The sequence below is a fragment of the Nestor notabilis genome, unplaced genomic scaffold (genome assembly GCF_000696875.1).
Source record: "Nestor notabilis isolate BGI_N333 unplaced genomic scaffold, ASM69687v1 scaffold22922, whole genome shotgun sequence".
NCBI classification, from domain to species: Eukaryota; Metazoa; Chordata; class Aves; order Psittaciformes; family Psittacidae; genus Nestor; species Nestor notabilis.
Genome location: NW_009918439.1, coordinates 84,940 through 103,023, shown reverse-complemented (window position 1 = coordinate 103,023; position 18,084 = coordinate 84,940). Strand labels below are relative to the sequence as shown.

The 18,084-nt window shown below is 43.4% G+C and overlaps 1 protein-coding gene across 1 annotated transcript; it reads left to right on the top strand.

Annotated features, from left to right (window-relative positions):
* The first annotated feature begins 215 nt into the window (after positions 1-215).
* LOC104401959 (sodium- and chloride-dependent GABA transporter 1-like) lies at positions 216-17,883 on the top strand. The gene is given in 14 exon segments (XM_010009705.1): positions 216-569; positions 1,276-1,407; positions 2,785-2,885; positions 4,492-4,601; positions 4,721-4,853; positions 6,189-6,323; positions 6,441-6,544; positions 6,835-6,959; positions 9,084-9,196; positions 11,258-11,389; positions 11,951-12,053; positions 13,284-13,384; positions 15,344-15,511; positions 17,675-17,883. Coding segments are annotated over 14 exon segments (1,797 nt in total). The 5' UTR covers positions 216-334; the 3' UTR covers positions 17,780-17,883.
* The last annotated feature ends 201 nt before the right edge of the window (positions 17,884-18,084 follow it).

Sequence of the window (18,084 nt, the reverse complement as noted above, 5' to 3'; positions counted from 1 at the left end):
TAAGAAAAATCCACAGGGCAGAGCCAAGCTCTCTGATGACGCCCCAGCGATGCAGAGCTCTGTGGGTCCCTGGTCACTTTCAGTTCTTAGGTTGGCTCTAGTGCTGCTGAAGGGTTCTGAATCCTGTGACCTTGCGTTTTGCAGGTCGGGCCAGCAGCGGGTGCAGGACTGCAGACCAGCTCTCAAGCCGTCCAGGCCACTGTGGGGCTCGGGGGCACGGTGCTGTCCCTGCCCGCTGGGGTGACTGCCAGCCGCAAAGCTGCTGTCCACGTGGACCGGGGCCGAAGTCTCTCGCCCGGCTGCTGCCAGAGCCTCGCCAGCCAAACCCAGAGACATGGCGACCAACGGGACCAAAGTGGCAGATGGACAGATCTCCACGGAAGTCGATGCTTCCATCACCAATGACAAGCCTAAAACCTTGGTAGTAAAAGTGCAGAAGAAGAAGACGGATCTTCCAGACCGAGATACTTGGAAAGGAAAATTTGACTTTCTTATGTCCTGTGTAGGTTATGCCATTGGCTTAGGGAACGTGTGGCGGTTTCCATACCTTTGTGGCAAGAATGGTGGAGGTATGTTTGCTGTTTTGTTCCTACAACCTCTGATATATTTGGATATTAGAACTCACCATAAAATTTATCAGTAAAACAGAACTTGGGTTTAATAGCTTTTTCAGCTGTATAGGTGTGATTTGGGTTGGATTCTTTTGCTTTACACTTGCCCAGGAAGGTTGGAGCCATTTTGGAGTGTGGTGCTTCACTTTGAGGTCTACTCTGGAGTTTATTCTAACTTGTAGTTGGCAGGTGCCCTCCAAAGACCATAAGGGATTAGAGCAGATCTAAAGCACATTGCCCTCTAACCCTTCAGAGCCCTCTCTTTGGGATTAAGTTCTTGAGAGGATTGCATACAGCTTGTCACACTGACTCTGAGCTTACCATGAAAAGCTAACTCCAGCTGGACAGCAGCCAGTTCTGCTTAAAGCCTTTATGCTATCTGCATGCTTCTGGGATAGATGAAGGGAACAAAATACAGTCTTTGGGATTTTAGCTTCTTACTTAAACAGAAAATATTTACATGATGAGGAGATGCATTTTTGTCCTTATTTTCCCCTTTTGGGATACTGGTTTAGAAGTGTGTAAGTGCTTTCCACTAACTCTTGAAAAGTTACGCTTAAGAGGAAAAAAAGGTGGGTTTCTTTTCACATATGATAGGGGTAGAAACAGTGGAAACAGTTGTGTTTTTCTCCACTGGAACAGACTTTTTCTTATTTCTTTTTAGGCGCATTCCTGATTCCCTATTTCCTTACTTTAATTTTTGCTGGAGTGCCGCTGTTTCTTTTGGAGTGTTCCCTTGGTCAGTATACGTCCATAGGAGGCCTTGGAGTGTGGAAGCTTGCTCCCATGTTCAAAGGTACAATGGGATTTGGGTTACTTTGTTTTCAAGTTGCAGAAGTTTCACAAAGTGACAGGGCAAGGAGGTTACTTTACCCTGCCATATTTCTACTTACACCATAGTTTTCTACGGAAACCTCATTTTCTGAGGTGTCACTGACAGTTTGGAACCATGCGAGGGTATTGTTCATTCCCCATTAAAAATAACAAAAATTAGGTGTTGGAAACTCAACAAACTTATTTTTGACCTTCAGAAACTTGTGTTCTTGTATTTTTTGTTAGAAGCATATGAAGACTGTTCAAAGTAGCATTTAAATCTAGTAATCATTGTCTGAGCAGGTGTAGAACTCTGTTCACAGCAATCTGGTAAACGCTGGTTTTGTTTGAGGTCACCAAGGTTTGTATCTCCTATTCTTTACTGAAGTTCAAAAGGCAGACACTTCAAAGATGGCATTTCATGCTGAATTGCTTAAGACTCCATACATAGAATTTTAGCTAGTTTGAGGTTTCTCATTGCTAGAACTTCAAGGGTTCAGTCTAGATTCTGCACAGACCTGCAAACCTCCCAAACTCTGCTTTTCACCCTCTAGTCCCAAATCCTTTGACACTAAAGAAGGATTTCTGAGCTGACTTCTGGACCAGTGGAGGAGCAAGTTACACATTGAGTTACAAATTGCTTCACATCCTATGACCGATAGCTGGCATAGCGTGAGCTAAGTTTGTTTAGAGTGGGTTTTGTTCTAGGAAATTTATTATTGAGAAAATCCAGAGAGATAAAAGGGTTTCTTGCAGATAACTTTGCTCGAGTGCCTGCCGTTGGCAGGGGGCACAATGCAAAGTATAGCCCTTGCTTTGCATTGTGCTGTTTTGAGCACTTCCCCCTGCAAAGTGTCATGTGGCAACTGTCACCATCAGAGTATTTAAAACTCCCCCTGAAGTCTCCATGTGGAGCAGAAGACCAGGCGTCCTCATTGTGGGGCCCTGATGTTTCTTTAGTCTGAGATGGCATAATAGCATTATACAAAGCATCAAGCACTTTGATCAGTAGTAAACGGCTACTGGTCTTACCACACACGCTCAGTCTGCCTGCATCTGCCAGAAGTTTCTGGGCACTGCTTTTTCAGGGAATGAAGTTGTTAACTTCGGTGATGGTTCAGTCATCCTTAAAGTTAAGCTTAGTGTCCAGTGTGTTGCAGTGAACAGTCACATCTGCTGCTGCTGAGGTTTTACAGGCGTTTTTTACTTCTACAGTTCTAACTGAGCATCTACAGAATGTGGTAAATGGTATCAGCCCCATATGTTGTATTTGTCCTTCTGACCTGCGGCTCTTCAGTTGACACTTGTACAGGCATTACTAAAAGTTACCTTTTCTTGTTCCTTTTTGTTTTCTTTACAGGTGTGGGACTAGCTGCTGCAGTCCTTTCCTTTTGGCTAAATATTTACTACATTGTGATTATTTCGTGGGCCATATACTACCTGTATAATTCCTTCACCACTGTAAGTGTGTGTGGTGGAGGGAGGGTGGAATTGTTTGTTGTATGTAAAGCAAGGTGATGTGTAGACAGCTGATTAGTCTGTCTCACTGTGAAGGTGTGACGCTAACACAGCATGCATAGAAATTAGTAGCATAAGGCATTTCTCACTAAAAGAAAGAGAAAACTGTGAGAAAAATACTCTTTTCCAAGGTCAGTGGAGAAACATAACAAAAGGTTGTTTTGGAGCCACAGGCTTCTCCTACCCATTTAGTTGAATTTTCTCAACTTGGTCTTCATCTATACCCTTGTAGTTTCACTTCTTCCCTGTCTGTGCCCTGTAATGACAAGCGGGCCTCTTGCTTCTCTGCTTTCCTGCCAGGCTGCAACTCCCTGTGCTGGCAATGCCAACAAGGGTTCTAGTACCCCTTTGCCTTTAAGGCTACAGGCCACTTACTCCCCTGAGAGCTATTCCAGTGTATAACTGGTTTAATTTTGTCTTCAATAGCAGCCATACAAATGTCAGCTCTTTGGGAATTAGTATCATTGTGATCTGTATTAACAGTGGAGGGGCTTATTACAAAAGGCACGTGGAAGGGCTGTGGTTTCATTAGCTCTGATCTTCCATTCACTGCTGTGATTTTTGCCTTTTTTTTAACTTTATTTTTAGCTGCCTTTTATTTTCCCTTCAAGGATGATTCATCAGCTGAGTCGGACTCATCTGATTTGTGGGGTTTGGCCATCTGAGGAAGCATTCTTACTTAAACCTCAATAATTAATGCATTATTGTTCAGTTTTTGTCTCTTCTACCAATTTTGTTCATGCTTGCGTGCTCCTGGCTTTAAAGAATTGTCTCTTGACCAGATTTGCATTAATTACTGCCTGGGAGTGACATGGCCATTTCTTTTTGTTTGGCATCAGATTTGTTATCCGTGTGAAAGGTCAGCCCTAGTCTGGCAGGGGTGTGCTGGCTCATGTCAAATGAATATTGACTTCTAATTCCCTTGAAGCCTCTTATCCTTGTATTTAAAACCTGCAGTGCCCTGATACAACATTTTCTGTGAGAGGAGTTTCCAAGATTAGCCATCAGAAGAATACCTATGTTGTATCTAAATGAAATGAGATTCATCCTAATGGCTATCATGTGGAAGCAGGTTCTGCTTCTCAGACCTTCTGAAAGATAATGTAATGGACACATGTAGAAAACAGGTTTACATTTTTCTGATTGTCTCCTAGCCTGGGGGGGAAACGGAAATCTCTGATCAAGAACTATCACCCTTGCACCTCTAGTGCAAGAAGAGGTAACAGGACCTCCAGGAGGTCCTTTCTGTTTTCCTTGTTTCTTGCTATGCACTCAATGTACTCTCACATCCTCAGAGGTGTATCAAGCATTTGGGCTGATATATTAAAGAGAGGAAGAGAACTTTCCACATCAGATTCACCCAGTTGATACTATGTTCAGTAGCTTCAGTGGCAGACACGCAGCCCAGGGCGATCGCTGCGCTGCAGACCTCAAAGTGTGGTAGTTCTCCACTCAACTCGCATTTCTAGTAAAGAGAGAGAAACCCAAGGTAACACCACTTCAAAAGTGTCTGACTCTTCAGCCTTTTCTCTCTTCCTTTCTTGAATAGACTCTTCCTTGGAAACACTGTGAGAACCCCTGGAACACTGACCGCTGCTTCTCCAATTACACCTTAGCAAACACCACCAACATGACAAGTGCCGTGGTCGAGTTCTGGGAGTAAGCTGACAGTTTTTCTCTCTATCATTCCTGTGCACATGTGAGGATGAGCTTGTTATTGTTCATGTGCTATCTTCTGAATTAGCTGTCAAAGACACTGTTCTGTTGGCTTGTTCCAGACGCAACATGCACCAAATGACTGATGGATTGGAAAAGCCAGGACAGATCCGATGGCCACTAGCAATTACTCTAGCAATTGCCTGGATTCTGGTGTATTTTTGTATCTGGAAGGGGGTAGGCTGGACTGGAAAGGTAAGATTAAGAAGTATTTTAAATGCCTTTCAGTTAAAAATGCCCATTTTACCCAAATAGTCTGAAAATTCTTGAGATAAGAGGCACTGGGACAGTTTTGCTGGAATAGCTCTGAAGTGTTTAATTTCTATCTGTCTTGAATTGATACAGCACCATGGTTTTGGAAAGCTGGCTCCTCTGTAGCTAGGTCTGGCCACAGTCTTAGATCATGTTCACTCACAGACTGCTGGGCTTTGCCAGGTATAAAATTGCCTAAACATACGTCTCCTTGTTCCCGGGATGAATATTCCGGCTAGTTTGGATAGCAGCAGGGTGAGGATGCAGTGTTTTGGCTTCAGTGAAAAGCATGCATTTACTGCACAGCTCTTGCTGGACTCAGGTATGTAAGTGCTGAAGCTGTATGGCATATAAGAGTCACTCCCTCCCTTCCTTATGCTGACTGAGAGCTGTAGGTGGTCCTCGCCACAGGCATACTTGCATGCTGTGCCTCTTGGAGTCTGGCTGGCTTCTGAGTGCAAAATAGCATCTACTAATGAATTAAAGGAAATTATATTACTGACAGACCTTTCCTAGGAATAAAAGGGCAACAGCATCTGCCATTGGCACATGCTTTTCCCTCTCCCCAGAATGGCAGGGAAATGACAAGCTGCAGCCACGAGGTTTGGGGAGACCTCGGGTCTGGTGTCCAGGACCAGCATTTTTTCACACTGACACCATGAATTGTTAACTTTGACAAGACGGTTGTAAACTGGGACCTGCTTCAAGCTGCATGTTGAACATGGCCCAGCTGAGCTCAGACCAAACCATTTTATTTCTCCTACCTGGAAAGAAGGTGGTGAAAAGGTGGTGGACTGTTTCACTGGAGTCTGACCTCGGAGTGTCTTTTGTACAGGGCTTTTGAAAGGGAAGAGAGTAGGACCCTGTATATAGAATCATAGATCATAACACAGATGAGGAGTGCATGTGAAAACACAAGGGCAGCTGTCTGAGAGGTAGAGAAATACATTAACAGATGTTGTTCTACAAGCAGGCTACAGGTGCCGTGAACTATGGGCTTCTGAGACTACAAAGCATGAAAAGCAGGAGCCCTTTCTGCAAAATTACCCTAATTCCCTGTATTCCACCTTAAGGACAGTCAGCAACAACCACCTGCCTTGTAGCAATGGTGTTAGGGAATGCTGCTGTAGGCACTTCCCTTTCCACACCAAGCCTTTCCACTGAGAAATGCCTCAGTTGCTGCTATGGTATCTTTAGGGAGCAAATATTTTCTGAAGTGTTGACAAGCACAGATCATTCTTCCTTCCACACTTATAACATCTTCTTTCTTCACGTCAGGTGGTATATTTCTCTGCTACTTATCCCTATGTTATGCTGCTTATCTTGTTCTTCCGTGGTGTGACACTGCCTGGAGCAAAGGAAGGCATTTTATTCTATATAACTCCCAACTTCAGTAAGCTTTCAGACTCTGAGGTAAATACTGCGCCCGTGGTTACAGACGTTTCACTGCTACCTGTTCCCCTTGCAGACATCTGACCTGCTCCTCAAGTGCAGACACAGATTTTTAAACCCATTATTTCCTGCAATCAGGTTTGGCTGGATGCTGCCACACAGATTTTCTTCTCCTACGGTTTGGGTCTCGGTTCACTGATTGCCCTTGGAAGTTACAATCCTTTCCACAACAATGTTTACAGGTGAGCAGATGACTGCACTTATTACCATGGCACTTTCCTGTCTCAGCTGGAGCTGGGTTCTGTCTTTCTGTGACCTGTATCATTGAAATAAAGTGTAGGCTCAGATCTGAATATTAAATGTTACATCTAACTAGGAATGAGATGTATAACCCCATTTACACTAATGGGAGAGACAGTATGAAATGGAACCTGAACAGAAATCCTAAAGCATGAATTCTTTCCATGGAAATATACTGATGAATGGTAGCACTGCTTTACCTGCTGCTTAAAGCACCTTACCTTTGTTTCAGGGACTCCATCATAGTGTGCTGCATAAACTCATGCACAAGCATGTTTGCTGGCTTTGTCATCTTCTCCATTGTTGGATTCATGGCTAATGTCACAAAGAGGCCTATTGCAGATGTTGCAGCATCAGGTATCCAGTGTATTTTTCTATAAGCTGTTCGGTGGCATGAGTTGTTTTTTGTTTGTCTGTTGTATCCAACTGCTTCATGTAATGGTTCAAGACCCCCCCTCACACCACTGCTCAGCCCCTGTCAGTTCAGTCAGCCTGACTGACTATGGAAGGGAGAGCATCGTTTCAGCCCTCTCAAGGCAGCACCACCAGAATCATTTCACACTGAGCAGAGCTCTGCCTGCCTGCCTCCTGCTCTCAGAGCTTTGGTGTGCCGAGTGCTCAGCCAGACCTTAAAAGCAAACTGAAAGGAGGAAAGATGGTCAGGAGGGGTTTGGACCCAGTATTTTCAAATTCATTTGTTTTTTTAAATTCCTTTTACTGTTTCTTGTGGTTGAGCGTTTCTTACCTCTTCACACCTACAGCTATCACCAGATTTTATGGGACCCTTTAGTGTGAAAGTCATTTTGCTTGGGGCTGGAAGATGTCTGTGCAAGAATTCTGCTATTCTTTACAGTTCCTTGTCTTTCTCCCAGATGAAAAAGCTTAAAGGAGGAGAGCAGATGGCTGCCCTAACCCAGCTGGTGTACCAGATACTCACTTAGCAATTTTGGCCACAGGGAGGGATCTGATAACTGGAAGCTTGGTTGGAAGTCACTGGTGGACAAAATATGTCTCACTATACTGGCAAACATATCCCGTTGGTGACATATTTCATTTGTTAGAAAAGTAGAGAATCAAACACCTAGAAATAATCTTCAATAAAGGACACATACAAAGAAACTAGAAGAAAAAATTCGGATGGCCACACACTGTTGTCAAAAACCGCACTGGCAAGTCAGTGGTGTGTGAAATAAGCCTCTTGGATTTATATATGTGATACGGCCAGAACTATAAAGACTACATCTGCAAGCAGAACAATATTGTTATATCCTATTAAGTTCCTAAATACTTTTCAAGGTACCGAAGATAAGAGAGATGCACATCACCTCCTGTGGCCACGAATTGCAAAGGATGTTTGGAAACTTGACCTTCTCATTAAGGCTTCTTTTTCTCTGTGCAAGCTCAGAAACTGGTGCTTCATTTTTGCACCACGAGATGTTGTTTTGTGATCTTTTACACAACTTTGCAAGACAAACAATGGTATGAAAATCTGTAGCTGCATTTTGGTCGAATGTGTAACAGAGTCCAATTAAGACCATATTTATCTCAGGTTGATTTTGCTCACCACTGCTGTAGGAAGGCATTCCAATCATTGCTGCGAATGCTGGCAAGTAGTTGCTTCAAAACCTGCACTGCGTTTGCTTTGACAGTCGAGGTGTGTAAGACCAACCCTGCACTGGTCTGAGAGCTCTGTGTGTGCAAGCACTGCTCACAGGCAAACCTGCTCTTAATGAAAACTGAGGAATCAGGTGCTCCTTAGGAGAGGCACGCTGACCTTCCTTCTGTGGTTAGTTAGTTTGCTGCAGGTTTCCCTCTTACCCTGAATCAGCTGGCTTCCAGCTATGCTATGACAACAAAAAGAGCTCTTTCTTTCTCAGTAAGGATTTCTATTCCTCCAACAGCATGCTCCCCATCAGCAGTTAGTAAAAACAGAAATGACAAGGTTGTCCTCGTCACAACTGGGTAGTTTATTCAAATGTGTATTTTAAGATAATTAATGGAACAGCAAATGGGAATGCTACAAATGCTGGGAAGCATCTTCTCCATTGCTGAGCTATCTTTGTTTCTCTTCTGAACTACTTGGTGCCAAGCAGAAGATTACAGCTCTCAATAACTGCTTTTGAGGGAGAAAGCTGATCAGCACCTGAGGATGTAATGCTACAGGGTAGCATTCCCTGCCTTTGCTATACAAAAGTTGTCTCTCAGAAGCGGTTTCTGAACTGCATCAAGTCTTTTGGTTGGCGGGTTTGGGGTTTTGGGGGTGGTTTTGGGTTTTTTGTTTGTTTTGGATGGTTCATTTTAAAGGCAAGATACATGCACTGACCTCTTGGTCAGTGAACACTGATGAAGCTGAAATCCCTGATCAGATGGTGCATCCATGGCTGAGTCATTCAAATAAACCTCAACCCTATGCATTGACAGAGCACATCATCACACTGCCAGTCAGTCACACTGACATCTCCTCTCCTGTTTCTCCCCCAGGCCCTGGACTGGCATTTCTGGCTTATCCAGAAGCAGTGACGCAGTTACCCATTTCTCCTCTGTGGGCAATACTGTTCTTCTCCATGTTGCTCATGCTCGGGATTGACAGTTAGGTAAAACTGGTGTAACAGCTCATAACAAAGACGCTTTTTCTGCAGCTGCATGGTGCAAGGTTGGTGTCTCTCTGCATTCTGCACTGCAGCTCTAAGTGGTGCAGAATGGGTTCAGAAATCATCACATCAATGATAGAAGGTATTAAGGAGAGGGGAGGCTAACTGGTTCCAGGAGTCTGGCCTAGTAAAAAACTGATACTAAGACATTTTTGCTCTTTCATGAACTGTTGGAAGCCTATACAAAACGTGCAGTAAATTTCTTCTTTGAACTCTTCCCCGTTCAATCACAGTATTAAGAATACCTTTGCAATGTAGGAAGACACTGGAATAACCTTTACAAGATTTAGATGCCACAAAGGCAACTTCAGAACTTGCCACATGGAGAAAAAGATGCAACACATGTTTCATTTTAAGCATATGAATGTCAGGAACAAATTCAGGAGGGATTAGGCTTATTAGTGAGGACATTCTGCACCTTAGCGTGTTCTGAAATCACTTCCAGGGGTAAGGACCAAGAGTTCCTTGGTTCAGGCCTTAGCTGAATTCTAGAGGGTATCTGGCAACTGGGAATGAGTGGGAGGGCACAACTAGAGGTTTTACACATCCAGATAAGCCACTCTTCAGAGTTACTGTTTAGATTAAATTCAACAATGAAACAGTTCAGTCATGCAATCACATAGAAAGGAATTTAGTGCAAAATGAACAAGAAATCACACAGCACGAGAAAAAGCACTTCACACGCTCGAAAGGACTATGCCCGACAAAACATTCATTAATCGGTAACACTTCTATTACAGAGAGCAACTGTACTGTGAGCACCAGGAAAGCCCTCTGCCTGATCTTGCACAGTGTTCTTGGAGGGCTTTGTCAGGGAAGTCCCTTCTGCTGCTGCAGTGTTTGGTGATCTGTGTGTGACCCATCGCAGGAAGAAGTGCTCAGATCATCTACAGCTGCCGCTGTCAAACCAGCGCCTCACAGTTGTTAGCACAACCCTCAGAGCACAGGAAGGAACAGGGGCCTGGCTGGAATTCCTTAGCTTTCCGTAGAGAAAATCCACCGTTTTCTGTAAATCCACATTCCCTTCAGCCTGTGAACCAAAATACACAAAGACCAAGAGGGCGTTTCATCCTGCAACATGAAAGGGAGCCGAACATTTGTTTTCTATTTCTTTGTTCTTCCATAAGCTTCAGGCTTGACATTCAAACCTATTGCTCAACCTGGGGGGAAACTACTGTGAAATTAATTGGGTCAAAAATATTCTTGAAAGACCTTGTCTCTAGGCAACTAACAGCTGAGGAAGGGAGTCTGATATTATTAAAGAGAATATGTATCTCCAGGCTGTCATGCTTGCTTCATTTCTGTCTGTCAGTGAAACACTTCATACACTGTCATTTACAGCAACTGTAACTATAGGTTAAGTTCTGATTGCACTGCTGGAAATGAATAGAACTTTACCTACATTCTGGTTTTCACCATTTCAGCCATCATAATGGTAACATTTATTTTGAATATATGCAGAATATGTGCAGAAAAGATGGGCATGGCCATGCTTTGTGTGTGGAGGAGCCCATCCTCAGCAAAAGTCCTTTCTGAGGAATACAAAAAATATCTGATTTATTACATATGAGGATCAACCTTGTGTCTTCAAGCTTCACTCACTAATCTGATTAAACTGTTCCTGTCTGTTGCCTTTCATGTATCTGAATATATCACAGGAAGGAGAAGAGTAAGTTTGTGAAGGATCTAGGGGTCAACCCTTCTACTGTAGGTCTATCATCTTCTATCACAAGAACAAGCACTTTATGTTCATAAAGATCGTGCTATAGTTCATAGTTAGGAATTCTGGGTGTTTTTCTGCCTGGAAATCCAGCTGGAGATCTTTTTAGACAGAAACAAAGATATCTGGAATCACTGCTCCGACTGAAGTGAGTTTTCATTTATCATTTAATGGCTTCAGCCTTAGGCCAGAGATGGGTACTACTTACTGAAAGCTCCTCTCCTAAATGTAATCCTGCTGCTGTAGTGCATCGCATTGTGTTTTGTTTGTACCTTTACTTGCAGTTCTGCACTGTGGAAGGATTCATAACAGCTTTGGTGGATGAGTTTCCGAAGTTACTGCGCAATCGGAGAGAAATCTTCATTGCTCTTGTGTGCATTGTTTCTTATCTGATAGGGCTGTCCAACATCACTCAGGTATGTTCTGTAGAAGGTGGTTATCGTACCTGCAATGGACAGCATCTGCTTTATTTCTCCTTTCCCCTGCTCCAACCAGGAATCATGCAAACCGTTGAAGTGGCAGGGATCTATCATCAACACTATCTAACAGCTTCAAGGCAGTAACTGTGAAGTGTGAAATGCCTGGAGCCCATGGCTGCAGTTCGTGCTACTTCATGGTTCAGGTGCCAAGAAAATACACATCTCTCCAGTCTGCCTTACAGCCCAGAAAGGGTAGCCGGGGATATTCTCCATTGCTGCCTTTCGTCTACCAGATTGCAAACTATTTTGAGGGAAATGATTAAATTATTGAACAAAAATGAGTAAAGTGAAATGAAACCAGTTAATTGAAGTCTAGCAGTAATCTAATGTTTGTCAGTATTGACCTCAAGTGTCACAAGATTTCAACCTGTTCACTTTCATATACATTAACATGTCCCTAACGTATTTGCCACTGGTAGTTTGTAGCTTGCATTTTAATCTGTCTTGAAACTGGAGCTCTTGCTACTTATTTTAACACTTCCTTCTCATATGTTCTAGGGTGGAATCTATGTGTTTAAGCTTTTTGACTACTACTCTGCCAGTGGAATGAGTCTCTTGTTCCTCGTATTCTTTGAGTGCATCTCGATATCCTGGTGCTATGGTAAACAATGTTTTCACTTTTTCCCATAAGTTTTGCACTTCATAAGGATAATTCATCTATTGATTTGTTCTTGTGTGTGTGTCATCACGCTGAGCGGGGAACTGAAGGTGCCCTTGTTTCATTTGCATGTAATTCCACTCGAAGTTGTCTTGTGGCAGGTCCTTCTGCCTCTTTAAAACACACCATGTATAAGCCTGGAAGACGTGATACTAAGTGTTTTGGGAATACTAAATAGGTGACATCTCTTTCTCTTTTTCCTGTCCCCCTTCCTTGGAAAGCCTGGCCCTTCAGAGGTGTTAGGTACTGCTGTTCTTGCCCTAGTGACTTGGGTCTTTTGAACTCTGTAACGTTCAGCTACCAGAAATGACTCAGTCACTGTAGGACCTTGCAGTGAGACCCAGGCTCCTTCGTCACTTGGATCTTCATAATTGCCCTAAAATATCCAGAACTTTGGACTGTCAAGCTCTGGGTGTACAGATTGATGAATATGTATCATATTCTTGCCAGAGTATTTGTGCATTTGACCTTAGTTCTGTGGTAGTTCATCCAAGGACCTACTCCATGATTACTGAGGTACTTCAGTTTATACGACAGAACTGACTCAGAGACAGATAACTGAAGTCCTTCTGCTTAAGAGAATGGAACAGCATTTTTTAGCTCAGAGATACCATATTTGAATCCAGCAAATACGAATGGAAAAATACACCAGCTAAATAATGAAGAAATCAAAGCTAAAAATAAGAGTTCTTTATTTTTAGAAGATGCTGGAGTGCTGGTAGGTAACAGCAGCAGCAGAAGGGCCACTCTGATTTCAAACACAGCTCTGCATGTGTCTGGGGTGTGTACAGCCACACAGGGGGAAGCTGCTCAACACCAGGATGGGTTTCTTTTATTTTTAATTGAATTTGTAAAATATCATTCTAAATCTCTTGTTCTAAGAAGACTTAGAGCTGAAATGAAACAAGGGTGTTTGTTGCATCTGACCATTTGATGTACAGACTTCCTCATGGGAACTAACTAATTATGATGTGCTGGAATGAGAGCAAATGATTCGCAGTGCTTCCGAGTTGCACCCTTCTTTCCCATTCAGAGAGGTGAAAAGTGATGTTGGGGTCTGTAGAGAGCTTCCAAATATACCTCATCATTTGTGAGAGCATCTCTCAAAACCACTGAGCCTTCAACTGAATCAGTTACCTGACATGTTTCTTTACTGTTTATCTCTATATGCAGGTGTTAATAGATTTTACGACAACATCCAAGAGATGGTGGGATACAGACCCTGCATCTGGTGGAAACTCTGTTGGTCATTTTTCACTCCTATCATTGTGGCAGTAAGGAACCAACTTTTATTATATGATTCAAAAGATGTGAATAAGGTGGCCTGTGTCATTTCCATCCCCACAGGTTCAGATTAACTCTGACCTCATTCCCTTCTTAAGGATTTGAGCAATTCCACTGGAGGCAATAGGCAAAACCCAGTGTCACTAAAGGAAACCTGTGCCCTAAAGAAAAGAAGCCTGTGCAATTGCAAGATTTGTATTAAACCCCTGGAAATGGTAACTAGTCAAGAGTTTGATTGGCAGAGATAGAAGAATGTGAGAAACAAACGTGGCCTATTTATTTCTTGTATTCTTAGACAAAATTTAGCAATCTCTCTAAAGTCTGAATTTTCCATCTGTACAAAAATGCTCACACTTCGTAAATGGGATTCCTCCACAGGCACTATTCTGGTAACAGACTGGGGTTATGCACTGCTGTTCTTCTCTCATGGGATTCAGCTCATACTATGTTGCTATCAGTTTTTCTGGCAAAACTTGCAAGGATTTTGTGCACTGGAAGCCATAGTACAGTCTCTTCCTGATTCTAACCTTTGTCCAGTTAAGCCCATACAGTCCATTTTGAAATAATCAGTTTACTACACATAATTTTGTCTACCCACATGCAGTACTGAAAACCTGTAATCAAGTAGACACCATTGCCCATGAAACAATGCTTCTCACTCACTGATATTTCTCTGATAGCCCCATGTAAGAGCCATACAAAAGCAAACAAAGATCACTGAAGAGAGGCACAGAAATGTGTTTATATTGAGAACTCCTTGATTCATCTCTACCCCGGTGAAGGCAGCTTTCATATTTCTGAAAACTAGCATTCAGGAAGGAAAAAAACCTGCATTCTGATTATTTTAGATGATTTTTCGTTTTATCAAAGATTGCTGGGCAGAATGACCAACACTCTGTAAAAACTTACCACATTCCTTCTGTCTTTTAAAGTCTTCAACAGAATTTGTTGTCCAGTGCAGTGATGTGCCAATAAAATCTGCCTCTCTGCATTCTCCTCTCTGGGAATGTGTTCTGCACAATGCCTGAACCTGGGATCAGAATGAGCTTCCTCTTCTGGTGGTTCAGCTCGGCAGGTTTCCCTGGTGCAGGCTGTTTGGAACGGGCCAGGATAGGAGCCTTGCTTGGGAACTTAAAAATATGCAGGTCATCTGTGTGAAATCAACACACTCACAACCTACGGGTACTGATCAGTGGTGCAGTGTACATGGGTGTGCAGTGTTATTCCCCAGGACCCCCATCTTTCCCAATAGCCCCCTTCCCTCTGATTTTGTGCAGGTGATCTGAAGACTCTACTAGTACCAGTGGATTCCCCCTACCAGCGTACCTGGATAATCTGAGATGCAGGTTATGTATGTGAAAATAGAGTTGTTAACTTAAAACATGAAGATTAATTTTGTTAAGAAGCTTTTTGGGAAACTGTCTCCTCACTGTTGAACAATTCAGAGTGGTTTTTGAGTTTCACAGGCTAGGATATGTTACTGCCCTTGTTTTCCAGTATGAGTTTGTTCAGAAGATCTGAGCAATACCAAAGCCTCTGGGCAAAGCACTCTTAGGTGGTGATATTAGAGAGGTCAGTGCAGAGCCAGGCTTTAAAAAGCCCCCAGGAGTGCATCGCTGGCCAGTACACTAGAGCTGTACTGATACTATCATTCCAATAAGAAAGTTATTGGAAACAGACAGACAAGTTCAGAATTACAGTCCCGTTTCATGTACACTCGAGGTTAATTGAGCAGGGAAGTGGTCACTGCAGAGGGCTGATGTTTGCCTATTTTCTGCAACCTCCACTTGGAAGAGTGACCTGCAGGCCCCATCTACAAGCCAGTGCCCAGCGGCCATCACCAGGGACCAGAGGATCCTTGTCTGGATGGAAAAGTCAATCCAGAAAAACTCTTGGACAGAGCACTCTGGAAATCTCATCCAAATCTTCTTTTCCACTGTATTTTACAGGGAGTCTTTCTCTTCAGTGCTGTCCAAATGACTCCACTCACAATGGGAAGTTACGTTTTCCCAAAATGGGGCCAAGGGGTTGGCTGGTTCATGGCTTTGTCTTCCATGGTGCTGATCCCAGGCTATATGGCATACATGTTTCTAACCCTGAAAGGCTCTTTAAAACAGGTAAGTCTCTTTTTCCTGACTGCATGATTTCACCTGCCAAGACCTGTGCACACACAACCTGTCCACAGGTTGCTGGGCAGGTCTTTTCTACTCTCTATTTCCTGTGGCCCCCCTTGCTTAGCTCAGTTAATTTACATTGAGCTGAACAACATAAAACCAAGGACCAAACAGACCAAAGACAAGGCAGTGTCTGTACCATCTGTTGTTAAACACAGCTCACTGCATGAACTGTTGTCCTTATCTCTGGGCTTTGACAGTTCCAGACCCTTTGCAACCCCAGCTCCTTACACCCAGAAACCAAAGTAGCAGTTTACCAAGTATGTAAAATTGTCCTTACTAACACAAGCCATACTGTTGTGTGTCAAGGCAGGTGATGCTCTAAGGAATTGGAATCAAACTTAAGAACTGAACTAAGCCCACATAACACATTTCCATGAGTCTGCTCACAGCGACCCTATTTAGCATCTCCCTGCAGTGTGATCAAAGACTTGAGCTCCTGTTGTAAGTTACACCTGGTTTAAGTTACACTCCCTGCCTTACTCTGCTGCAACTCAGAGAAAGTACATGTAAAATCTTGGAAGCATATTTTATGACTATAGTGCCCTTCCCTTTAGTCTTTTTTTGAGGGATTTCTGTGAACAGTTACTTCCTGAAGAGCATTAGAGACCTTTTTCCCATTGCACTGTGCTCTTCGCCTCTCCCAGATTCCTCATTCCATCTGTTAAAAGGAGATTACGCTTCCCGTGTGAGAGATGTGTTGTATGGCTTAAATCTGTTACAGAGTCCTTGGAGAAATGCTGCTAAAGGAATGTGAGCTGGTCATGAAGTTACTGACCCCGTACACTGCCCAGTAACCACTTTGTTTTCTTTAAGCTGGGTGCATCCTGAGTTTTCCCTCTCAGCCAATAATCTCCTCTCTGTAACAGGCCCTTTTCCAGCACAAGAGTTGAAACGCGCATCCCTGTCCTCTGTGGTTGTGGGAACCACAGATTGTCAGAATGAATCTGTCACGGTTTCTGGAACATTCTCAAGTCAGCTGACAAAGGGACAGGTGATCCTAAGCAGAATTGACGAGCAATGCTGAGACCTTGAGCCAAATATTTGTCTTCAGCAAATTTTAAAAGACTCAGTGTCTTTTTCTTTCCCTGCTTGTCCTTAGCTCCTGCACTTTGAGCAGCATCCCTTTAGTTTGATGGAAACATTTACATGCAAATGGAGAATTGCTGCCCTAAGATATAGCTGCTTCTTGGGCAGAGTTGTGCAAGACCACAGTAAAAATTCCTCATCTCAGTCTTGATGTGGGTTAAGGTCTCATTTTTGAATCATTAGATAATAAGAGGGACCTACAACATGATGATCAAAACTGGTCTCTCTAGATATGAGTGTAAGCTAGGCAGGTGCTCGTTGTGAGTGGAGAACACGAGAGGACTAGGAAAGATAGAATAGAAATGAAGCAATCTTAACTACAAGTCTACTTCACTTGTTGCATCCTTGCAGGCAGTAACTCCCAGAACATGCAGCCAACACTCTCTGGTCTCCTCTGCTCCCTGGGGCAGTCACCATCACATCTGCAATCCGGCTCTGAGTCTCTGCTGCAGCCTCTGTGCTGGGCCTGCTGCTTGCTGTGGTCCCTCCCCTGCCCCACACAGCCTTTCCTTGTTTCTGTTCCCCAGGCATGCTCCGCTGGGAATGCCGGGGGGCATCGACAGTTTTGCATGTGGTCTCAAATCTCTCCGTCACGTCCAGAACACAGCTAAGACTGGTTCTAGTGCACGTGGCTCACTGCCTTTTTGGTCCCTTGGGAGAGAGAGAGTTTTTTCATTTTCATAGAATGACAGAATCACAGAATGGTTTGGGTTGGAAAGGACCTTAAGATCATCCAGTTCCGACCCCCTGCCATGGGCAGGGACACCTCACACTAGGCCATGTCACCCAAGGCTCTGTCCAACCTGGCCTTGAACACTGCCAGGGACAGAACATTCACCACTTTGGGCAACCTGTGTCAGTGCCTCACCACCCTCACAGTACAGAACTCTTCTGCCTTATATTTAACCTGAAACTAGCTCTAATGCCTGGGCAGAAGTGGTTCATGTTGCCTTTAAAAACCAGACAACCAAACCCCTTAGTTTTTTGCCTGCCTCACATTTATTGTTCTTTAAACAGCGCATTCAAGTGATGATTCAGCCAAGTGAAGACATCACTCACCCTGAAAACGGGCCAGACCAGGCCCAGCAGAGCAACTCTGCAAACAAAGAAGCCTACATCTAAACTTGTCTATTGTCAAAGCACCAAGACAACTCCAGAACAACAAAAAATATGGTTGAATATGACCACAAATTCATGTCTGAGAATATAATTACCTACCTCTAGTGGCAAAAAAAAAAAAGAAAAAAAAAGAAAAAAAAAGACAAAAGGTCATCTCCACCACAAGGGAATCGCCATGGGCATGATCCACCACTGCGCGAGCTCACACGTTGAGTGTTCTGTGTTCTCTGGCAACCCATAGACTGTTAATGTTTTTATCCTTTCACAATAATAGTTGCATATCTTGGAATTTGTAAATTGATGTGCCA